A 25,360-nucleotide genomic window follows, 5' to 3' on the forward strand; every position below is an offset into this window, starting at 1 on the left:
TGGTAACAATGGTACCCACACTTCACAGAGCTGACACAAGTGCATGGCGCATCCTCACGTCATTACCGTTATCATTGTTATTCACATGCAGTTAGCTGCAGCCATAATCATCTTGAAAACAGTGATTTCAACTGTGAAAAGCTGTTTCTCAATTCCTAGCAACCGATTTCACATAAGCAAAAGCCATCTGCATTCCTTATTTCTCACGGCATCACAGAGCCATTTTAAATACAGAAGACAAAGAGGAGAGGGAGCAGCGTAGGCTGCAGGCATCATTTGGGTGAAATGTCTTCTGTGCACCCAGAAGCCTAGCTTCTAGGAATGTGCAAAATTAGGGAGCATTTTTTTTTCTTTTTTTCTCACCAAGTCTAGATACAAGAGAGTGAGGACCACCTTGAATTTAAGTTATCTGAGGCAATGGCCTTACTGCTAGCCCAAGGTCACAGCATCTATCAGGGGGCTGGTGAGGTGGGGTGGCAGAAACTGTAATGGAGGTCACTGTGGTCTATCAACCGAAAGGTCCTATCACTCAAGCTCAAAGGGATTCAAGGTGAATAAATAAAATCCAAGTTAGGCGCCGAAGGTGGGTCTGTCGACCCAGGTCGCAGCCTCTGCCTCAGCGTCTCCGCCCCTAATTGTAACCATTCTTCACTCCTTTCCATTCTATTCCCATCGGGTGGGTGGGAGACCGGGGGACCCGTCTGCAGTGATTTTCTTCTCTTCTTTCTAAAGGAGTTTTGAAAAGCAGACAACGTAGTGATTTGTAACTTAGTTTCATTTCTTCATTCGTCTGTGTCAATTAAAACTGACAAAATGATAAGAACTAGAGTGTGAAGAATCACTGAGCTGCAGGACTGGCTGTACAGTCTCATCTAACACATTGGAAGTCTTTTGTGAGACATGACATCGGCCAAAACACGCAGGAAGGGAAACACCTAAGGAGTGAATTTTAAGGAAAGAGGGAGGCCGGGCGGTGGTGGCGCGCATTTGTAATCCCAGCACTCGGGAGGCAGAGGCAGGTGGATCTCTGTGAGTTCAAGACCAGCCTGGTCTACAGAGCTAATTCAGGACAAGCTCCAAAGCTACAGAGAAACCCTGTCTCAAAAAACCAAAAAAAAAAAAAAAAAAAAAAAAAAAAAGAAAGAAAGAAAAAAAGAAAAGAGGGTTCGTAGCTTATCAAGTGCTGTTTGAGACAGGGCAGTAACTCCTCTTCCCTCTCCAATTTCCCACAAAGTCCCGAGCCTGCCAAATAGTGGGCACCAGAACAGGGAGGATGGGAAGTACACAATATGGCACACGATAAACACAACTCATCTTCCAAAAGCAACTATGGGCTTCCGGGAATTATCTAAAATTAGAAGAAGAAGAAAGAAAAAAAGAAACCACTGTGGAGAAAGCATAGCATATAGATGGACGAAAGAAGGCAGAAAGCTCTGAGTATATTCCAAAACAGGAACTGCAAACCTCCTAGAATCCAGACTCTAACACGTACCACAGACCTTCCTATTAATTGGTATTTCTCAAAAGCAATGGCCGTAGGCTAGAGAGCCTGGGCATGGTGACAGCTCCATCACTGCGGAAAACTAGGGAGCTGGCGACAGCAGCAGTGAGGATCTGCCCAGAGGAAAGGAAAACCTATGAACTAATCTGTCTGTTCAGAGCGTCCACGGCCCACGGAGGATACAGAGGCTGCGGCGACAAGATGACATCGCCACCTCGTGAATCAAAACACAGTAAGGACACAGGCAAATCTTACTCTCAAAAACTTATCTCCATTTCAAAACTGAAACGTGGAGAAAGAGAAAATAACTCACACTTTAAAAAGCCAGTGGTGGCGCATGATTTTAATCCCAGCGCTCAGGAGGCAGAGGCAGACAGAACTCTTGTGAGTTCGAGGCCAGCCTGGTCTACAGGGCAAGATCCAGAATAGCCTGGGCTACACAGAGAAACTCAATCTTGAAAAACCAAACAAAAGGGCTGGTATTTTAGATTTCCTTTCAGAATTGTATTTCCATCCACAAAGCAAAGAAGTGGAAATCCAATCTGAACAATCAAAACAACAGTGTTTTCGTGAGCTGAGATGACTCTGCTGTTGCTGTATGTAGTCCGCTACCTTAGTAAACCTGCTGCCTCATTTAAGAGCCGTAAGGATGTCTATGGAACAGTCTTTCTCATCCGCTAGTGTGTGTAGACAAGATGCTACTTAGTCTGAGCACTTGAGGGTCTGCTCCGTAACCCCCGTCATGCAGCCAGCCGCTTAGCAAGCGGGCCTCTCCCAGGACTGCAGTCAACACCTTACCTTCCTGGATTTCAGACTTCTTAGGTTCTGGGGCCGAGAGAGCTGTTTTGCCTTCTAGGAGACAGAGCTGGAACTACTGCTTTATAATGCAGCTAACAGGTTGTCTGAGGAAGGCTGCAGGGCTGCACTGAACCCTATGCATTCCTGCAGGTTACAGTTAGGTAAGAAGCTCATGACCTCTTAGAAACATACCAAGTCAATAATGTACAGTCAGAACTGTTCACAGTGGGCAGGGAGCAGGACGGAGGGCAAGGAGAGCCTCACCTTAGAAATGAAAAGCAAGCAAAAGCCATGCCACCCAGTCCTCAATTCACCTCAAAGACACTGCTCCTCCACGACATCTCAGAACCTTTGGTAAGAGCTCCACGTTCATCCACTCTACGAAGTTAGTCTGTTATTTATTGATATGTCTGCTTCTCCTTTTAGACAGGGAGCTCCCAACAGGCCCAACAATGTTGAGTGACTAATAGCTTAGGAGTTCTGTACTAACTCCTCTAATCAAAACAAAGAAATGAACATGGAGAATGAATAAGTGCGTCTGCTGTAGCTGGGACAAAGGAGGGCTCTCTCCCTGCTCAGAGCCTCTAGATGAATGCTGGCGAGCTTCCCTCGCAAACAGTGGAGGTCCCTTGAATTAGGGCAGATTCAGGACAAACTACAAATCTACTAGTTTGTATCCCAGAGCTGCTTCACAGTCAAGCTAGGGGACCCCAAACTCAACCCACTCAAGCTAAACTGAGAAGTAGATGAGGGCCCAGAGACGAAATACTAGCTTCTGTTAGTCATAATCTACGAACCCTTCCCATCGTCTACAGGTCCCAAATGAGTTGTTCTTTAGACTGATGAAGATGTGCTTGGACTGCTGACACCTGGGTTATCACTGAATGCTTCAGAACCATGACCACAGGACAAAGGTCCTTTCTAAACTATTACCATACCTGGAAACTCCCTCAAGAAATCTGATATTTCTCACAATTAGTGAGGCTCTAGACTTAAGCCAGTGGGCTTGGAGGATTTATCCATCCCTTTTGGAGATCACAATTCAATTTCTTTCTAGAGACTGGTTATGTTAATAGGATCTCAAAGTCAACAGTCTCTGCCCAATATGATTAAAAAAGCCAAAGAGAATTGTGATTTTTAAATGAGCCCCATCAGGAAAAGCTGAGCTGGTGACACTGTAGATAAGAGCAAATCAGGTCAGCAAGGCTGATGACACACTAGGACATCCCTTGACGTTCTTGTTTTTGAGTCTTCCACAGCTTAATGTTTTATGGTCATGATCAGATAGTTGAGGGACCAAGGGCCCCACAGCAGCAACAGGAAAAAGTCACCAGTATGACATGCTTTTACTACATACCTACACTGAGGTATCTAAACGTAGGGGTTAAATGCACAGGAGCATCACCAAAAAGCTGCCCCTGACAGAAGGTGACGGCTAAGTGAGAAACAAAGTGTGACACACCTTTAGGTAAAGGTCACTCCAATCAGTCTTCAAATCACAAGTGTCAGACACGGTCCCTGGGGGACATTTTCACCCCACTCTTACCTTTTCATGACACCGGGAAACTAAAGCACAGAACAACTATGTGCTCTAAGCCGATGACGAGGCAGAGTGAGGAGAGAGGTCTACCGGCACACAGGCAAGGGCTCCTTCCCTCAGCTTCCTGGGAGGCTGAGGCAGGAGCTGGCCAGGAGTCCGACCCAGGGTGGAGACTTAATGACAGCATTTCATACCCACCGTGTGCCTCTATCCTTCAGACATGGGTCCTTGCTATTTCCTCTTAAGACGTTCTCTATCAAGGGATGCAGAGAAAACAACTACCCAGAACTACAAAAGGGTGGAATTCAATGGAATGATCATTCTCTGCTGGTGAAAACTAAAGTATGGGGGTGACTAAACCAGTAGACATAAATCCAACCAATATACTAATTATCACTAATTATACCAAATGCTAATGCCAGCAAACACTGCGATTAAATGGCACACATTATTAGAATGGGCAACTCTGCCCACTCCCTGCCCACACAAGACTCGAGGACTACAGGCTTCTGTCTGGAAGGAACCTAGTTGGTCTATAAAAGCACACAGAGTGGGAAGTAAGTGAACGGAAAGTTACACAGGGCCGACAGTAAGCACATGAGGCTATATGACAGAACTCACACCAAGTAAGAGACTAGTAGAGGTAGTCGGGTCCCTGAGGGCTGCCCTCCAAGGGCTGTGTGACCTAGCTTTCTCCACCGTAAGGTGAGGTGACAGGTTTGCTCGGCCACATTCTTCCTAATGTGCTAAAACTACAGTCTGGAACCTCCAAAACCATGAGTGAGGACAAAAGACCTATTCTGTCTAAAGCGGATATGCTGGGTGCTGTACGGTGCCACACAGCTCACTTACATACCATCTGAGCAATGCTGACACACTAGGCTGATTTGTACAAACATCAGTCACGGCAGAATTTACTTCCTTTCCAACACACATGCCATGATTCACCAAGGGGAGCACACACCCCGGGCCATAAAACAAGTCTCAGCAAATTAAAAAAAGACAAAAAACAAATCTGAAATTGAACTGAATAGGCACTCTGAACAAAATGAAATAAAATCAGAAATCAGTAAAATATCAAATAAAACCCCACTGTTCCAAAATATAGAAATTAAACAATTTCCACATAATCCCTGGAATTGAAGAACAAATAGAAAAACTATTATGTAAAAATTTACACTGAATAATTAAAATATAATACAATAATAATTTAAAATACAAAATATGAAAATGCATGGTATTTGCATAAAAAATACCTAGAAACTGGGCAGGTGGATCTCTGAGTTTGAGGCAGATTTGATCTATGTAGTGAGATCCTATCTCAAAAAAAAAAGAAAGAGGACAGGCGGTGGGTGGTGCACGCCTGTAATCCCAGCGCTCGGGAGGCAGAGACAGGTGGATCTCTGTGAGTTCAAGGCCAGCCTGGTCTACAAAGTGAGTTCCAGGACAGCCTCCAAAGCTACAGAGAAACCCTGTCTTGAAAAAAACCAAAAAAGAAAGAAAGGGAAAGAGAAGTCTAAAAAAACCCACTTTGAATATTTATATTACAAAAATGATGGTCAAGCTTCTACATCTTACTTAAGTCACTAGAAAAAGAACCACCCAGGGGCTGGAAATATGGCTCAGTAGTTAACAGCACATACAGCTCTTACAGAGGACCTGAATTTAGTTCCCAGTACCCCTTACTCCAATTCCAGGATATCTGACCTGCTTGTTTGGCTTCTGTGGGCACACACGCATACTCCCACACAGACATACACATAAAATAAAAATTAAATAAAGAATCATAAGTAAAAACAATAAATGTCTTTACTAAAGACTGCTAACGAAAGTAAAGGCAATCTAAATAAACGAGGAGACAGATCATCTCATGACTGACCACACTGTCAACTCTCTCCCTAGAGTCTGTGTCCTACCATTTAAAAATACTCTACCTCTATCACACTCTGTAAGGCAACTTGCCAGTGCCAGCTGATACTCAACTTTACAAAGACATGCAAAGGGCTCAGACTACCTACAGCAATCTTGCAAAGCAATTACGAAGTCAGAAGATGTGTATTATCTGTCTTGAAGACACACGATGAAGCCACGGTGATAAAAACAGTGTGGTACTGGTCTACAAGCCAAAACCTGCCAGTGGCATTGCACTGTGTGACCCACGTGTACAGTCCTTTGACTGTTAACAAAGGACTGATAAAATCTAAATGGGAAAGAGGAGTTCTCAAAAAACATCCTGAAACAATTTACTCTCCATACTGGAAAAAAGGAAACCTTGACTCCCACCTCACAGCACACATAAAAATTAATTCAAGGGGAATCAAGAGAACGAAATGCGGATGCTGAAATTTTAAGTAGAAGTCAGCATAGGAGACCAACCTTGTGTCCTGGGAACATGTGGTGGTTTAGTAGTGACAATACAGAACACAAAGGTAAGAAAGAAAAAATTAGTCAGACTAATTCTGCCCTTAGAGGTCATCAAATAAAAAGTCAAGTTACAGATGGTGTTCTTGAATCAAGGACATGCAACAGCCCAACGCCTCCCAAAAAAACAAAACAAAACAAAACAACAAAAAGAAAAAGACTAAATACTTCACAAAGGAAATTTAATCAGACAGCACAAGCGTACACTCAAGTGCTTAATGACATTAGTCATCAGGAAAATGCAAATTAAAAGCACAATAGATGCCATTCCACACCCACCAGAACAGCTAAAATGAAAAGGGCTGACAACAGCGTGTACTGGTGTGGATGCAGAACCCCGAGTGCTCGACCATTAGTGGTGGGGGTACACACAGCACACCGTCTCTGGCTGGCAGTTCTTCAGAAAACACTAACAAACCTAGCAGCTCCCATCACTACCCAAGAGCAACACATACATTTAACCATACAGCGACGCGAACAAAAGTTCAATTCGTAACCCTGTGAATGACAAGCTGTCCCATACCCACAGACAGAAGAATGGATACACACAGTGTGGTCCGTGTACCCAGCAGAATACTGTCTGGCACTAAAAGTGAGCAACTACAGACGCACCTCCCAACACTGGTGAACCTCAAGCAATGCTCAGTGAAAGAGCATTGGAGACTACGAGATGAACAGTTCCATTCGTATGAAGTTCTATAATGGGCATAATTTATCTACTGCAAGAGGAAAAAAACCAAAAACCACCAGAAGAATTGCCAATTCTAGAGGCGAAGGTGAGGATTTTTCTGGAGGAGCACAAAGTAGCTCTAATTACACAAATATTCTGCATATTTTATCTGTTTTCACAGGGTCTTGTTAAGTAGCCCAGGTTGGCCTCAAATTTGAGATCCTCCTGCTTCTGCCTCTTGGTTGCTGGGATTACACCACAGTTGGCAATGAACTGAATCTTAACAGTGTTGTTACGCAGGTCTGTCAAAACAAATCAAAGTTATGTTTTGTCTGTGTTTGTTTGTTAAGTCTGTGCACTCTGCTGCATATAAACTCACTTCAAGGGAAAAACAGCAACCTGGACGCTAGTTAATAGGACACGTGGCAGAGCGCCTGGGGAAGCCTGCCGAGGTAGCCAGGGCTTCCAGGCCTCTGGAGGCCGCTTTGGTTCCCTTGGCAGCCCAGGCAAGAACACGGAATTATCTTTGAGGTTTGGTACTCAGCATTACCTAGCATTCTAGCTTTCCCAAGATATGCAAGGACACAGTTGGAGGACTTAAAGTCACTGATGAGGGGAAAGAGGAAGGAACGGAAATGACTTTAAAATTCCACAAGGAGAAGGTATGACTCATTGGCTTCTGATGGGTAACTACCCTTTTAAATTGCATCTTGTGAAAACAGCCAAGTAGCACTGAATGTAAAACTGCTTCTGGGCAGAGCTGATTAAAAAGGAATAAAACTCCTTGAAAAGCCTGTTCTGAGTTATCAGGCAACATTTGCACCCTGGCGAATGGGTGACTCAGATGCACTATGGTCTTTTCTCCCAAGTGAAGATTTTTATGGGATGACAGTCATCAGTAATTGTTAGTCTCTGGAGACCTGAAGAGGCTCAGTCGATGGGACAGTGATTACCAGTGCCAGCTTGATTCAACAGCCTTTCCAGGGGCCAGGCTGCACTGTCTTTGGGCAGGCTTGGGTTCTTCCACTTTCTGCATGCAAAGGGTTCACAGACTTCTGCCTACCAACTGGCCACAATAATAACCAAGCTCACGCTGTTAAAGATCTGTTAAAGTCTAATCCTAATCTTTTCAGAAAACAAAAACAAAAACACACAAAACAAAACAAAATAAAACAAAAATCCTTTAACTACCCAGGTTAGACACAGGAGACCAAGGAGGGACAGTTGTACCTTTAGTGTGGTCCTAAGGCTGCTTAACCTTCCACACTGGTGGCTCTCTTGCCACCTCATGGAACTGTTAGCCTAGTTTAAAATGAACCCTTGAAGAACACCCTGTCCTACCAAGCAGAGGCACATTAGTGCAATGAGGAAATGTCTACCATGGCTCAGTAGTGAACCCACTTCATGAAGGGATGTGGGCTGTTCTGGGAAACAACTACTTTCCAAACATCCTCTTTCGAGAGAACACATCAGATCAAAAGGCTGCTCTTCACAATGATGCTAACATTTGAAAGTAATTTTGTTTCTAGCTCAGTTCAGAAACTACTGCCTCAAATGACAAAAGTTTCCCCCAAACACTTTATTATAGGGGGTTGTATGAAGAATTTACCTCAACAAAGCAAACAAGAGCTCACAAATTGTCACTTTTCATACTGACTCATGAAGTACAGGGAGCAGGGGAGAGAGAGCAAGACACCAGCCCAGGGGGCTGCAGAATGGAGCACCACACTGAGGTGGCTTTATGGCTCCTGGCTTGCACTTTTATTATTTCCTAGGAGCCATTCATGAGATTTGCTGCAATGAAGGCGCCAGTCAGATACATTTTTTAAAACTAAAAGCAGAGTGCCCTCTTGAGGTAAAGAACAGAACAAGCCCATGCGGGCTCTGGGAGGCAGCACCCACCAGAAGAGGCCTTGTTCCCTTGTGGGTTTTGTACAAACGCATCGTGATCTGAATCAAGTGAGTTCGAACATAAAACCCCATTTTTATCACAAAAATAGATGACTTATGGACAAATACTATGAGGCACGAGAACATTTAGCACCAAAACTGTAGTAAAATTGTCAACGTTTCAATGAAAATGTCAAAGCAGCTGCACCCCAGAAACTCTGCATTTGCTCAGTTGGCCTACTCCCAAAATGCCCAGGGCTCAAACTCCACATGGAAAAGCTCAGAGCAAATTCACAGGAGAGGTGTGCCTTAACACAGCTATAGCTGAACGCCACATATATAAACATAAACACACCGCACACCCACACCCACACCCACACCCTTCAACATAAGAAACCTGTGTTGAGCAAAGGGGGCTATATGTAGCTAAGCTTGGGAAGATGTATTTACTTACATTAGATACGTTTAAATTATTTTTTATTTCTTCTAAACATGTATTATTGTGTGTATGATGAGTTCATACGTGAGTACGGACAGGTATATACTACCGTGGCACTTACGTGCCGTCAGAGGACGACCTGCATCCCTCTCCTTTAGCGTGCTGAGCCTGCGGCTTTCCAGTCCATGCTGCACTGCCCAGGCCAGGCTAGCTGGTCCTTGAGTTTCTAGGTCTCTCATCTCATGGCAGAAAAGCTGGGACTGCAGATACATGGCACGGATAAACCATCTTGCCAGCCATATTTACAGTGAGTGTGTGTGTGTGTGTGTGTGTGTGTGTGTGTGTGCGTGCGCGCGCGCATGAATGTATGTGCTGGTGAGTCTGCACATGTGAGGAGGTCAGAGGACAATCTCAGGCTCATTCTCAGGTAAGACAAAAAGATTCACTGGTATTGAAGAGAACACTGCTGGGATTTTTAGAGATGAATGAGCTCAGCTGGGAACCCAGAGGTGCAGTCGCCCCTACACCATCTCAGAGCCTTGGGCTAATGGAGGCTACATCCCCAAATCACATTTTATCTGAATTGATCACATTTGTCTCCTCAGTATGAAGAGGGCTGAGTTGAGTTGCATCATTGCTCCTCTCAAGTTTGGAAACTGCAGGGCTTCACTAGCATGACTATCCATGAATGACCAAGGCTGTGAATGAATAGCAAAAACAGATGTCATCTCATCCAGCCACCGAGGTCCCTGTGGGGCAAGTCACACACCCAAAAGTCTAGATTCAGGGACCTAGAATTTACCTGCTTTCATCAAACAAGAGGACTTGCTCACTCTACATTCTTCCAGAGGATGAATCCTGTATGTAGTCCCTCAAGGATCCCTAACTTTTATTTAAATTTATGAAAACCCTTCTTTGTTTTAATTTTCACAAACCCAAAGGAAAGCAACAAGGGAAGGAAGGACTTAGGAAGGCGTAAGCTCAGGTCGGGGGCAACCCTACCGAGGTCACCGCTGCTGATCTCTGGTGGTTCAGGTGACCCCCTCAAAGTCCATTCTTGTGTGCCGAGGCTTCAGCTTCAGTCACAAAGCTGCCCTCCTCAGGTCCGTTCCCACCTGACCCTACTTATCACCACACAAAAGTCTATGACAGCACCATTTCACCTACCTTGCAATTAGCTGTATGACCTTCTCCTTCGCTTTCACCCAAGAAAAGCCAAAGTCGGATGGTGCTAAGGGTGTCCAAAAGAGAAACCACACCCTCTCAACACTCTGATGAGTCACATGTGTGACGCCCTCAAACCTGAACTTCCCTATGGCTTTTCCATCTTAGTAGATGGCAGTCCCACACAACTACTCAAGACATCCAACGAAGGCTTGGCCTTCACTGCCCAGTGAGCCTCTTCTCCATCACCGCTGCCACCAACCTTGATGAACCAAGGTCATAAAGAGGCTTAGAGGCTTCTCCCCTTCCCATGGCAACCCTTTAACCTGCCAGTCAGAAGATAGATAGTCCAATGACCCTGCCTGTTTGTTAACAAGAGTGTGTTGCCACCCCTTTGGCTTGAAACAACATACTTCTTGCATTTCATAACAACTCCAGCTCCTTGAAAGAGTACATAATCTGGCCCATGTTCAGCCTTTCAATGTCACCTGCCGACATTCCCTTGCTCATTGGAGTATAACCCAGTCATCTGTAGAAAAAGCTGTTTCCCTTCTCAGTGTCCCCATTCTGCCCCCCCCCCCCCTTATTTCTTTTTGGTTTTTGAGACAGGGTTTCTCTGTGTAGTTTTGGAGCCTTTCCTGGAACTTGCTTTGTAGACCAGGCTGGCCTCGAACTCACAGAGATCCGCCTGCCTCTGCCTCCCAAGTGCTGGGATTAAAGGCGTGCGCTGCCGCCGCCGCCGCCGCCGCCGCCGCCGCCGCCACCACCCGGCCTCACTCTGCCCTTCCTAAGGAAGGGCTCAGACTCCTCTTCCTGTAACAGGTCTCTGTCACAGCAATCTCCTTCCACCACAACCTTTACTCTGTCACTGACATAAAAGGACAGAACCTATAGGACACAATCTATCTTGTTCACTGTGCTGTGCCCAGTGCCTGTGACTGCATAGATGGTGTGGTGGTTTGTGTAGGGATGGCCCCCAAGGGCGCATCTATTTGAATGCTTGGTCACCAGGAAGTGGAACTCAGAAAGGATGAGAAGGATTAGGAAGTGTGGCTCCATGAAAATAATTCAAGAAAGAGTGAGTACAAGAAATTCAGAATATATACACAGAAGAGATCAAATCCCTACAGGCAGCTGCTAGGAGGATGAAGAGACAGACAATCCATTCAGAGAGTGAGAAAATCGGGCTTCTTACTTGATTGCCTCGTAAATATTGTTTGAAGTGTGGCCTGATAAAGCATCATGCAAATTTCGGATAAAAAAATCTCTGTATTCTTCTGGAAGGGCCATGAATGTTCCACCCATCACGATGAATTCCACCTTATCCACACTGTGACCGATCTGCTTTAACTGGAAGAAACACATTCATCAGAGCATTATGCCAGAGACGCTGTAGAATTTCCAGTTTCATTTCACAGTCGCACTAGCACAGTTGATAATAAAACACATTTTGCTAATTCTGTGTGTTTTAAAAAAAGAAATGTCTGAAAGAAAAACAATTCCTGCTCAAAAAAGATGGGAAAGTGAGAATTAAAACTAAAACAGAGATCAAGACTTCAGTGCTGATCCTTAAGTAGGAACTTAACAGGAAGAGTTCAAGACATATATAACAGAAAACACAGAGCAAAAATAAATGAAACATCAACATAATGTAGTATCAACCACTGCCAAAATTTACCATCGTATGTTTTATGTCTGACTTCAGGGTAAAAACACACCGTTGGGAGTGCCGCATAACCCGGACTTGGTGCACAGAGAGAAAGATGAATACTGGATTGGATTGAGACTTCAGGATGCAATCGAAAGCTGATTGTGGGAACAGGCCCTCGAGCTGCTCCCGGAAACCAAATACATAACTGACTGCCTCAACATGAAAAAAGCCATCTCCTCTACTTCAGGGGAGAATGGCACAACCGTCCACCATGCCGACTACAAGAAGCCAGGACCAAACACCTGATTATGAACTAGAATATACCACGTAGTGACTATCTCTATGGAACCTTTTAAACAGAGTTGTTTCTGCAAGTAGCAAATAGCAACTGTGATTCCTGCGCCTGTGTATGTGAGTGAGCATGCGTATGCCTTCCCATCAACACCAGGAGTACTCCTCTGTCCATGGCTGCATACAAGGGTAACATCAAAACTGTCCCGGTAGCATATACAAAACTCCTGCTAGGTCTCCAAGCCAAACTCCACGTCACCTCCAGAGGTGGAGATCCAACCTGTTGTCACCATGTCACTGTTTCCTAGATGACTCTGCTGCACTTAGTTAGAAAAGAAGTGTTATTCTGTGTGACTATCCCAATGTCTAAAGCTAGCATCCTCAAACATTTTTAGTATATAAACATTTCATACTCTGTTAAAACGGTTTTCTATCTTGTGATGACTATTCTTGGTTGTCAACTTAACTTCATCCAGAATTAACCAAACCCCAAACGACTGGGTACACCTATGAGAGATTTTTTTTTCTTAATTAAATCATCCGAAGTAGAAGACCTACTTCTAATCCAGATCTTTGAGGTGGGAAGAGCTGTGGGTCTTCTGCCAGAAGCCGCTATAAAGGACATGAGAGAAGAAAGCTCTCTCTCTTTACCTGCTTGCTCTTGCTCTTGCCATCAAGTCCATCCCATATTAGCTTCAGAGTCTACTTCTTTGGGGTTTCCCATATACTGACCACCAGATGAGACATCCAGCCTCATGGACTGAACTACTAGATTCTTAGATCTTTCATTCATAGGCAGCTATTGTTGGATTAGCTGGACCACAGCCTGTAAATCATTCTAATAAATTCCCTTTCCATGTTCTGCTAGAGAACTCTAATACTCATCATAGACAAGTTACAAACCATGCCTGAAAACAAAAAATGAGGTCAAAGTCGGTTCAGAACATGTTTTCCCAAGCTATGTGGGCTCCCCAGGTGGGGTCCTCTCCTACTGCGAACACTTCTGCCCTACACATGCCTGGGTGACAGCAAAGTGATCATCAGAACTGGGTGGTGTTCTATAATAAACAGACACAGAAACCCAGAGGCAGCTTATATACTATACATTCCTTTCTATTTTTAGATCTTCTACTTAATCTTACCATGTTAATTACTGTAAAAACTACAGCTGGTACTTACATTTTAACCCTTGCAAAATATGTTTAGACTCCTTGAGAAGTTCAAGATCACCTATACAGTAGTAGCTTTTAACCAGTTATGTTAATGTATTATTTATATGTAATAAAATCCACCCCCTTTAAGGCACAATTGGGGAGCTGTGATGGTTATGCACCACCACAGTAAAGGCACAGAACAGGTCCATAAGACCCAAATAGCAACTCACACCACTTTGCTGTGAACTGCCTGTCCTCACTGAGCAAGCCTGTCACACTTCTTCACTGGGCTCTGGATGCTGAAGTTCAAGCCCTTGTTGACTGCTACTTTTGCACTTTCCTAAGTGACTTCCTTCAAACTGAAAGGAGTACAAAGAATATAAAACCCTTAAAGGAGACAATGGTATCTAAGGAGCATAAGTCTGACCACACACAACGCTGAAAGTCTCTCCTTCACCTGGGCAAAAACTTCTTGCCCTTCTTGTTTCACAATGATGCTAAATCAAGCAATGGCATGGCAATCTTTGAAGCATAAAAAACAACTTAAAAAGCCTCTTTACCTGCTCTATCCGGTGTCTCGTCTGCAGATAAGGGTCATATCTAGCACGGATAGCTCGCATGGAAGTTGGCTAAGTAAATAAAGAAAAAACATATTGTGTTATAGCCATATCAAATTAAAGAAAATACTGGAGTGAAGGGCTGTATTAAAATTAAATTACTCCAAGGTTTTAAATACTAAAACCACACCTTATATTCCCACCTTCCTTTCTCAGTTTTAGCAAGGTTCAGAATATCAGGCCAGTCGAGTATACCTCAACAGCAGGGCATCTTAAATTTCCCTCCCATTTAATCTTCCTACCTGAGTCATGCATGCATTTGCATCCATGAATTCTTCCCAATACCTCAATCAGAAGTCTAACCTATTTATAAGAATAATTCAAATTTTTGATACTTTTCTGGTCCAAATTCATTTTGAATTTGATGCTGGGATCCAGGAAGCTTACATTTCCATGTTTAATTTACCTAGGTAACAAAATGGGTCACAATCACCTTCTGTGGAAATGTGATGGCATCTAAAGTGGAGGTGCACACACAGATGGACACACATACTCAAGAGAGTCATGTAGCAGAATGATCTGTGCACAAGGTCCTTAGAATTAATCACACATGGTTTCTAATGGCTCAGCAAATGGTCTTGCCGCTACTGCCATACTGAACATTCTACCATGACAAAGCAGTTTCCTAGGATAAAAGGGTCTCTGATGAGCTTCTGTTTTGCAGCAGGTGAAAACTATTACAGAGATCCACAATAGGTCAGAATACAGAAAGTGACAGCAAGTGCCCAACGCCAGATGATACATTCACAGGACAACATCTACACCGAAGGCTCAGAGAGGTGGGCAGAAGACCAGACCGTGTCTTCTAGACAAGACAGGGATAATACACTCATGAGATCCCAACAAATGACTGGTCTGAACAAGATCTGCACAATGACATCACCAGCTGACATGCCAACATGAATGGGGGCATTTCCTAAGGCCCTACCACTAGATAATGAGCTACAGGCAATCAACGGTGCTGAGAGAGGAAGAATCAGTTTTCTCTAGGGACGAGCCCTCTGATAGATTATCTAATTCCCAACGGTCAACCCTAGACACCTTAAAGTCCTTGTGGTTAGGAGGTTGAGAAAGGAATACTATTAAAAGGTTGAAGCCAATCTGAGTTACAATGAGACATGTCTGAAAAAGAAAAAAACAAAACACATACATATGCATATAAAAATAAATGTGGGGCAATGTGCCAAACAATGTTTTGACATTATTACTTAACATGTAAAAAGAGGAGGAGTAAGAAATTTGGAGCATGGGAAACACAGGTCAGAGTAGCTATTCACTAAGTGTGTCCCGGCCAGCTCTTTAAGCCTCTATACCTCCAATTCCTCGCTGTAAAACTGCGATAATCATAATGTCTACCTTCCAAATACTGCTGGGGGATTGCAGTGGAAAAGCACTTGGGACAGTGGGTGGAAATAATGACACGAAATGCTCATGTGGGCATTTCTCCAGTGGCTTGGCACACATGTAGCACTCAAAGACACACAGCAGAAATGTTTGGCAAAAAGCTTTCTAGTCAGGAAAAAAAAAAGCCCAAGCTTCTAAGAATGTCGGTACTTGTCACATCACACTCTGGATCGTAGCACTCTGTCAGGACCAAGTCAAAGGCTTTACCTCATAGCCCGTGTAAGACTGGGTGGAGTACTCAAAATCTGAGTCAGGTCCTCCAGGGCAGTATCTGGACACAATGACAGAACAGAGGACAGGTGAGGAGCTCAGTCCAGCAGCAGCAGCAGCAGCAGTGGGACCTGCCGTCCATCCAAACAGCAGGCATCCTCACAGCACCGCTTACCAATGAGCGAACAAGACAGCAAGTCAAGGAACACGACAACACTCGCGTCCAGAGCACTGCAGGCACACACCTTTACAGGCTTAACGTGGGAGCCCAGCTCTCCAGTTTGGATGATTCTATGCTTTCCTGGGACCCATACTCAGGAAAATTTTCCTCCCATTTAATCTTCCTACCTGAGTCATGAATACATTTGCATCCATGAATTCTTCCCAATACCTCAATCAGAGAAGTCTAACCTATTTATAAGAATAATTCAAATTTTTGATACTTTTCTGGTCCAAATTCATCTTGAATTTGATGCTGGGATCCAGGGAGCTTGCATTTCCATGTTTAATTTACCTAGGCAACAGGTGCCCATTGTCCCAAGCTCATAACCAATGATTATTTCAGCATCGCACACCGTCTGTTCCATTTCCAAAGTGCTGCAACACCGTACCAAAGATGTTCAGTCAACATCTTAGAAGCATCAGCCTGACTGGCCAGGACATGAGGGAATCTACCTACTAGTTTAACAAACACACATCAACTTATCAAAATCATACTTACACACATATATTCCCTGTGAAACTGATGTGTGGACATCTGTGGGGTTTGCACATCACAGCCACAACAGCAATCTATAAAAGAAAGATTAATCAAAAAGCTATCATTGAAAAATTAGGCCGGGCGGTGGTGGTGCACGCCTTTAATCCCAGCACTCGGGAGGCAGAGCCAGGCGGATCTCTGTGAGTTCGAGGCCAGCCTGGGCTACCAAGTGAGTTCTAGGAGAGGCGCAAAGCTACACAGAGAAACCCTATCTCGAAAAACCAAACAAAAAAAAAAAAAAGAAGAAGAAGAAAAATTAACACAATTCTACAGAGTGGTTACCTTAAGAGTGAAAGGGAGGGGTTGAAATTGGAGAAGCACGTAAGGATCTTCAAGATATGAAAAGGGGAAAGACTGATGTGATCTGAAAAGAAACCTGAGTATCTCCCTCAAGATATGGATGTTGTGCCAGGCCAGCCTGGTCTACTGAAAGAGATCCAGGAAAGGTGCAAAGCTACACAGAGAAACCCTGTCTTGGAAAAACCAAAAAAAAAAAAAAAAAAAAAAAAAAAAAGTTACGGATGGGGCTATTCCTCCCCTAAAGCCACCATGTTCTTTTATACTGATAATATTTAGAACATTTATATGAATTGCATATATGGCTTTGTATTTGGTTTTATAGTAAGTACAGAATAAGGAACTATTTTTAATTTGTGGTGCTGCAGACTGCTTCCAGGGTCTTTAGCATACTACCAGTGCGCTGTAAGTCCAGCCCTGGGAATTAATTTTTAAGGTCATAGTGATTCTTACTCGATAAATACTTTGCTAAAATAGCCAAGAAAGGTTGTTTTAACCTAATCACTATTATTCAAATTCCATGTACACTCTAGATTTCAATCTATAGCAGGAGTAAGAAGTCAGGGATCCGACTGATCCAGAGAGTCTATGTGCAAAATCTCAGAGCACCAGAGTCCAGGCTGGGTGGGGAAAATGCTGCTTGAGAAAAGGGCTGGCAGCAGAGATTTTAAGGCTATTAAGATATTAACACGGGTGAGCGGTGGCGGCTGCGGCAGCACACGCCTTTAATCCCAGCACTCGGGAGGCAGAGGCAGGTGGATCTCTGTGAGTTCGAGGCCAGCCTGGGCTACAGAGTGATTTCCAGGAAAAGGTGCAAAGCTACACGGAGAAATCCTGTCTCAGGGAAAAAAAAAATATATATATATATTAACACAGGTGGTAGGTGACCAGATAGAGCCACACTAAGGCTCACATGAGCTACATTTCTTATGGACAGAGAGGAAGTTGTACATGCAACTGAGAGAACCAGAATGAAGCCCAGGGCTGAAGAAACTGGAATACTGCTCTCCAAATACAGTTGTTGACAGGTCAAGACACCCCGAAACAGATGGAAGTGTGTTTATGTAAGTACACACGTGTGCAGATTACCAAAGGGGCATTAGTTAAACCAAACTGAAAACATGCTAAGAAATGACCAGCTGACAATCTTCGGGGTGAAGATAGTGAGATCAAGGAAAGACAGGACAGGTGTGCTCTGAGGAGCCATGGTGACCAGGGACAGCAGGGATTCTGAACTGAGATGTCGCTGAGATAATTGTCTCAATGTGTGGTGAAAGGGCAGCATGGGACATAAGTGAAATTCCCAGGTTTTCATTTTTATTTAAGATACTTGTTAGTAATGGACGCGCATCAGAACTGACAGCATCAGACTTGACAGCACATTGTATGTTAAAATTGTGGGGTTTAACTGTCCACAAATGTCAGAATCCAGAAGACCAGGCCACTAAAGTAGCCATATCACATCCTGATCCAGACAGCAGACAAAAATGCTGGGTCACATCAGGAACCTGGACTTCAACTCTGGAACCCCTTTCCAAGGGATCTGATCCTGATTCTGCCCATTTCCCCTGGCCTCACACATCAGCCTTTAGATCTTAGAGCTCCAATCCCAATTTGGCCCCTTACTGCTTCACAGAGATTAGAACCAGAGTGTCCAATATGGCCTCATTTTTCTGAACTACTGTGCATGCCATATCTAGACTAACTCTCTGAAAATCTGTCACATCACCACCCTGCACAGACACCTGAAATGGTTTCTTGTTATTTGGTTTCTTTGCCAGTTGTACATGACTGTTTACAAGCTAATCCTAGACAAACCCCCCCCCCCCCATTTTCTCAAATGAACACAATGTGAGTTCAAGGCCAGCATGGCCTAGATAGTGAAACTGTCTCAAAAAGAAAATGGTCAGTCAAATGAACTGAGTTCCCTCCAGCCTGCTGCACTCCCTGTCTGCGAATGCCACGCCCTTCACGGCCCTCCTACCTCTGTACTGTCCTTTCCACTCCTTTCTTGCCCCCAGCATCCTCTGAAGAGATCCCCTGTCCCCTGCCTCACCATACAAGCATACTCACAGGTCATGAAAGTGCCATGCTTTCTGCTGGGGCTTTACTTCTTCCTTTTGCTGGGGGGAACCCCAATCTCTGGACACCCACAGTGTTCCCTATTAAGAGATTTACTCTACAACCACCATATGTTGAACTACCCTGCTGGGCCTGGAGAGATGGCTCAGTGATCAGAGCACTGGCTTCCAGAGAACCTGGGCTTGATCCCCAGCACCCATGACAGCTCATAGCTCCAAGGGATCTGACACCTTCACACATGTATGCAGGCAAAACATCAATGCACATAAAATAAAAATAAACAAATTTAAAAAAATACCCTACCCTGCACCATTTTATGTGCTTTAGAAGTACCAACTGGAAACTATCAGCATAAGAAGGTCAACCACCTTTGTCACACTGTTAAATGACCAAGCCTCGACCTTTAAGAACATGTGCTCTGTAAGCACACTAGCTGCCTTCCTCCGGGACCCTCTGAGCACCATGTGCAGACCTCCTTCACTCAAGCACACAGCACGGCAGACTTCAGGAGTCTGGACCCCCACCATGGCCTGGCCACCTCCACTATTTCACCAGGGCGGCCACTCACCCCACTGGCAGTCCTGACGGGTTTTGCCTTTAACTTGGGGACCAAGACCTTCCGGTAGTGAGAAGGGACTGCGGCGATGATATCCACCAGGCGGGGCTGGGTAGAAAGGCCGTACTTGGCAGCTGTCTTGGTTTTTACCCTGAAAGCAAAGCAGTTACTGGTATCAGGATCACGGCATTTCAGCACAAGCTACTAAAAGGATGATGGGTACATAAGGTCGTTAACACCTGCCACTCCTCCACCCTTCACTGAGTGACAGGAGCAGCTTAACAACCCGTCAACATTAAGGAGATAAAGGACAAAATCTGTTAGTAACCTCCTTGTTTTTCTTAACTCCAAACGCCTGGAGGTAAAATAAGACTGTGGGACCCAGTTAAGGTCTCTTCCCCAACAGCACCCCAGCTTCCACCCTAAAGAACTACCCTGACACCACCTACCTCTTCTCAGCCTCACTACTGACATTTGGAAATGTGTGTGGAAGACTGTCTAGACATTGCCACGTGTCCCCTGAGAAGAAATCACCCTGATCAAGAACCACTTTCTTGGATAAAATATAATATACAAAAGCAACAGCAACACAAATCAAAAACCAGAATACAAATTCTAGGACCTACCTTAACTATTAAAAACAAAAAACCTCCATGTCCCCTCCTGACTATGACCCTATCTGTAACCCCAAGAGCATCCTTCACTCAAATAATTACTTTAATTCCTAAACCCCTCTCCCAGTTGTCTTGCTAAGCTCAGGTTAGCTTTGAACTCAAAATCCTCTCTACCCCTGAATGCTGAGATTACAGGTATGTGCCACCAAGTCCAGTTTATTCCTTACTTTTCTTCACAATTTGACCAGCTTTCCCTTTCTTTGTGCCCACTAGCCAAATCCTTCCTACTGGTCACACTGTCTTCTAACTGGCCTACCTAGAAATAGCTGTGGGTTGCTCAGTGTTTTCAGTAAATGATAGCTGAACAGCTAGCATGCACAGGCGACTGCCCATGTGTGTGGTGTGTCAGATATGAGGCACAGTTCTTTCATGTGATGTGCTGTGGCTAAGCCCACACACATACCTACCACATGCTTCCAGAATGTAGAAAGGATGTTAACATGTGCTGGAGAAGTTAGGGAGACAAAAACTCAGGTCTCTGGCAGCAGACACAGGGATGTCACTGAAGACATTGTAGGAAAAGCTATAGAGTAGAATTCTTTCACAGTCAAAAAAGGACAATTACTGACTCACTTATTCCTTTAGCAAATGTTTTCTAAGCATGGTCTTCAAAGGGGTTGGGTACATGTGGTGACATTTTGTTTGTACTCTAACAAATGAAACTTGCTAGAAGATCAGAGGACAGAGCCAATTACTAGATTAAACACAGATGCCAGTCAGTGGTGGCACACACCTTTAATCCCAGCCCTAGGAAGGTTGAGACAGGAAGCGATATAGCTGGGCAGGGAAAGGAATATAAGGTGGGAGGAGACAGGAACTCAGCCCTTTCAGCTGAGGACTCAGGCATTCAGTCTGAGGACTCGTGGAGACAGGATCTACCCCTTTTGGCTGAGGAGTTGGTGAGGTGAGAAGTGGCTGTGGCTTGTTTCCTCTGATCTTTCAGCATTTACCCTGAGATCTGGCTCCAAGTTTTTACTATAAGACAAATTAGGATTCATGAAACAGGTATAGGCACCTTAAGAAACAGAGAACTGGGTCTACAAGAAGTCACGGCAGTGATGGTGCACGCCTTTCTTTAATCCCAGCACTTGGGAGGCAGAGCCAGGCGGATCTCTGTGAGTTTGAGGCTAGCCTGGTCTACAGAATGAGAACCAGGACAGGCACCCCCCCGCCAAAAAAAAAGAGGTCACGGATGTGGTGACTATATGACAACATAGGGAGAACCCTTTCTCTGTGGATATATATAAAGAGCAAATGCAGTAAAGAAAATGAGAAGCAGAGATGAAGGACCACTAATTCGGGGGTGTAACGAAGACCAACGTGAACGTGAACGTGTGGAAGAGGTTCTACAGTAGAGATGGCTGGGGTAAGATTATGGGCTCCAGACAGAATGCTCCTGGCAGAGGTGCTTCCAAGGAGACAGGGGGAAAATGGGAAACGATGGCACAAAGAAAGCACTGGGCTTTGGGGGTTCGAGACCCCCACTCTGGATGACTGCTCACCCCTGGGTGACTTACTTAACCTCTCTACAACTCAGATCACCCATCTGTCAGGTGAGGATGACACCAGTACCCACCCTATACTGTTTTGATTTGTTTTTAAGGGTTTTTTGTTTTTTGTTTTTTGTTTTTTAAATACATGTGCACATGCCTATGCACATGTCACTGTGGCAGTGTAGAAGATAGAGGACAGCTTCTGGGAGGTGGTTTCCTCCATCCACTACACTTTTACCTACTAGGCCATCTTGCCGGCCCCTTGTGCTGGCTAATTTTATGTCAATTTGATATAGGGTAGAACCTCAGTTGAGAAAATACCTCCATAAGATTGGGCCATAGACAATCCTGTAGGGTATTTCTTAATTAGTGATTCTTAAGATGGCTGTACCCAACCCCTTCTTTGAACACCATGCTTAGAAAGCATTTGTTAAAGGAATAAGTGAGTCGGTAATTGTCCTCTTTTGGCTATGAAAGTATTCCACTCTATAGCTTTTCCTCTAGCTTATTATGGGTAGTGCCACATCTGGGCTGTTGATCTGGGGTTCTTTAAGAAAGCACGCTGCGCACACCATGGGGAGCAAGCCAGTAAGCAGCACCCTTCCATGACCTCTGCATCAGCTGTTACCTCCAGGTTCCAGCTTTGAGTTCCCACCTGACTTCCCTCAGTGATGGGGTGGGAACTGAGAGTTGAAAGATGAAATAATCCTTTCCTCCGTAAGTTGCTTTTGGTCATGGTGTTTCATCATAACAACAGTAATCCAAACTAAGAAATTGGTACCAGGAGAGTGGAATATTGCTGTGACAGAGCTGACCATGTTGCTTTGGGGAGAATTGTAGAAGGACTTGGGAACTCTGGCCTAGAAAAGCCACTGAGTGTTGAGAGCTCGGTGGACTGTTCTGTAGGAGCTTAGAAGATCAGAATGTTGAGAACAGTGCAGATGATGGAGGTCTGGCTTATGAAGTTTCAGAGGGAAGCAAAGACTACATGGCCGTATGTGTGACAAATATGTGGTATCTAGTCAGCTGGAGCTGAAAAAAATCAGCTACTATTAATAAGAGACCAAAATCACTAAAGTTAAACCTTTGTTTTGTTGGGACAATTGATGCTGGTCAGCTGGAGCTGAAAAATCAGCTGTGATTAAGAAGAGACCAGCACCGTTGAGGTAAAATCTTCTCAGAAGTGTTTCCTCAGAGTTAGAACGTGCAAACTGTGTTCAGAGGTGGCCAAGGTTGTACCTTGTGCTGGCAGCCAAACCTGGTCATGTGTCTCCCAAGTAGCACAGGTGTTAAAGCCATGAAGGAATCATGGAGAGCAACTGAAGCTTGGCACTGCTGAGAAGCCATTGGTGAAGATGCACCCAGAATAGCAGTGGCCCCAGGACTGAAGGGGCCATGGAGGGGTTATGGAAGAACTGAGGTTTGGCACCATGAAGAGAGCTGAGGAGAGGCTATTGGTCAAAGTGCAGCCCAACTGCAGTAGAAGACCTCGACATTTTAGAGGTGCCAGCAGCAAGCACAGCAGCAGCCGTAGAGTGGAGCAGCCAGAGCCCAGAAGAAGAACTGTGTGTGCTGCAGGGGGCGGAGCTGGAGTGTGTGCTGCAGGGGGCGGAGCTGGAGAAGTGGGCCAAGTCCCTTGGAGGAACCCAGAAGATCACCCGTGAATCCCAGACACTGGACATTGAATTATCTACATTGTAGGAGTTTGGTTTGGTTCTGTTCGGATTGTGACTATGCCTTGGTTCTTCCTTCTTGAAATAAAAAAGTATTTAAATTAATTTTGATTTCTTTTTTTGTTTGTTTGTTTTTTGTTTTTTTGAGACAGGGTTTCTCTGTGTAGCTTTGCGCCTTTCCTGGAACTCACTCTATAGCCCAGGTTTCTCTGTGTAGCTTTGCGCCTTTCCTGGAACTCACTCTATAGCCCAGGTTGGCCTCGATCTCACAGAGATCTGCCTGCCTCTGCCTCCCGAGTGCTGGGATTAAACCACCTGGCTTTTATTTTGATTTCTACAGAAGCCCATAGTTGAAAGACTTTGAGCTTTTAAAGGGATTTTGAATTTTTAAAGAGACTGAACTTTTAATCTGTTTGAATTGTAAAGACTGTGGGACTTTGAAGTTATTTATGTTTTATATTGTGATATTAATATTAACGTGCCATCACGGGGATAAATGAGAAAGGCAAAGTTCTAACTGAAAAGTGTGTTTATGTGTCAAGCTGACAAGGGATCAGGTGTGCTGGCTAGTTGTCAACTTGACACAAGCTAGTTATTGGAGCAGAGGGGGCCTCAATAGAGGAAATGCCTCCATAAGATCAAGTTGTACGCAAGCCTATCGGATATTTCCTTAATTGGTTATTGATGAGGGAGGGCCCAGCCTATTGCGGGTGGTACCATTCCTGGGTTCTATAAGAAAGGCTGAACAAGCTGGGCATTGGTGGTGCATGTCTTTAATCCCAGCACTCGGGAGGCAGAGGCAGGCGGATCTCTGTGAGTTCGAGGTCAACCTGGGCTACAGATACAGAGTGAGTTCCAGGAAAGGTGCAAAGCTACACAGAGAAACCCTGTCTCTTAAAAAAACAAAAACAAAACAAAGAAACAAACAAACAAAAGAAAGGCTGAGCAAGCCATGGGGAGCAAGCCAGTAAGCAGCGCTCCTTCATGGCCTCCTCATCAGTTCCTGCCCCGTTTGAGTTCCTGCCCTGACTTCCCTCACTGATAGATGGTCACCTGGAAGTGTAAGCCAAACAAACCCTTTCCTCCCCAAGTTGCTCTGGTCACGATGTTTCATCACAGCAATAGTGACCCTAACTAAGACACCTGTCATTCAGCTTCTGAGAGGATTAATTCAGTTATTACCTACAGTGCCCTCGAAACAGTGCCTGGAATACTGGGAGTGCCCAATGAAGGATGGAAGCAATTAGATTCAGAGACTGTGACTCAATTTTATCATCGGGAAGTATGTGACAGTACAAGGCAGAAAGCTGTGATTCTTAACCACTACACAGCAAACAGGTAGCGTTAGACCAGTTCACAGAACGACTCTTCTGCCAGGCACAGCGGGGCATGCCGGGAATTCTGCTACTTGGGAGGCTTAGGCAAGAGGACTGGCTTGAGTCTGAGGGGAGCCTGGGCTACAGAGTGAGACCATGTATAGACAGACAGACAGACAGACAGACAGCCTGTTCCCTAAGAACAAGACTGCAAGAGTGCCTCTTCCAGATGCACTTACTTATTTAGATCGATGTCTTTCCCCAGTTCATGGGCCTCAATCAGCTGCTTGATAACGTCTCCTATAGTCAACATCATCAGCTCAGCAGGGCTGAGATCTCCTGCAAAGATTTTTCAACAACAGCGAAAATCTCATCAATATTTGTTTACATTTATTCATTTGTATGTGTGCACATATGCAACACATGCACATATGTGTGTGCACACATGCCATTTTAAGTGTGCAGGTCAGGAGTTGGTTCTTTCCTTCCACTACAGGGTTCCTGGCTTGTTGTCGGGCTTGGTGGAAAGGGCCCTTACCACAGAGCCATCTTGCCAGCCCTCAGTACAGATTTAACAATCTCACTTAGTAATTTTCCTTCCAAAATCATCTGAAGAACAGCTCAGGGGCATCTAGCTTCTAAAATAATTTCAAACATGCCTAACACTTAACTCAAGAGCAGGAGACACTGTCTCTATTGTTCACAATCCAAACATATCTTTCATATTTTCAATTAATGCCCCCCTCCAAAAAATAAACA

At 44.5% G+C, this 25,360-nt stretch overlaps 1 protein-coding gene across 2 annotated transcripts in view; it reads right to left on the reverse strand.

The window, feature by feature from the left end:
• Elp3 (elongator acetyltransferase complex subunit 3) overlaps window positions 1–25,360 on the reverse strand; it is a 68,477-nt gene that overhangs the window by 39,342 nt on the left and 3,775 nt on the right. For both annotated transcript variants that reach the window (XM_036198955.1, XM_036198954.1), the window contains exons 2-7: window positions 24,841–24,940; window positions 19,458–19,596; window positions 16,472–16,542; window positions 15,748–15,811; window positions 14,080–14,148; window positions 11,619–11,773 (exon numbers count right to left, since the gene is read on the reverse strand). In XM_036198955.1, coding sequence (XP_036054848.1) covers window positions 11,619–11,773; window positions 14,080–14,148; window positions 15,748–15,811; window positions 16,472–16,542; window positions 19,458–19,596; window positions 24,841–24,940 — 598 coding nt within the window. The remainder of the gene's footprint in view (window positions 1–11,618; window positions 11,774–14,079; window positions 14,149–15,747; window positions 15,812–16,471; window positions 16,543–19,457; window positions 19,597–24,840; window positions 24,941–25,360) is intronic.

This window comes from Onychomys torridus, chromosome 9 (assembly GCF_903995425.1).
Source record: "Onychomys torridus chromosome 9, mOncTor1.1, whole genome shotgun sequence".
Classification (NCBI taxonomy): domain Eukaryota; kingdom Metazoa; phylum Chordata; class Mammalia; order Rodentia; family Cricetidae; genus Onychomys; species Onychomys torridus.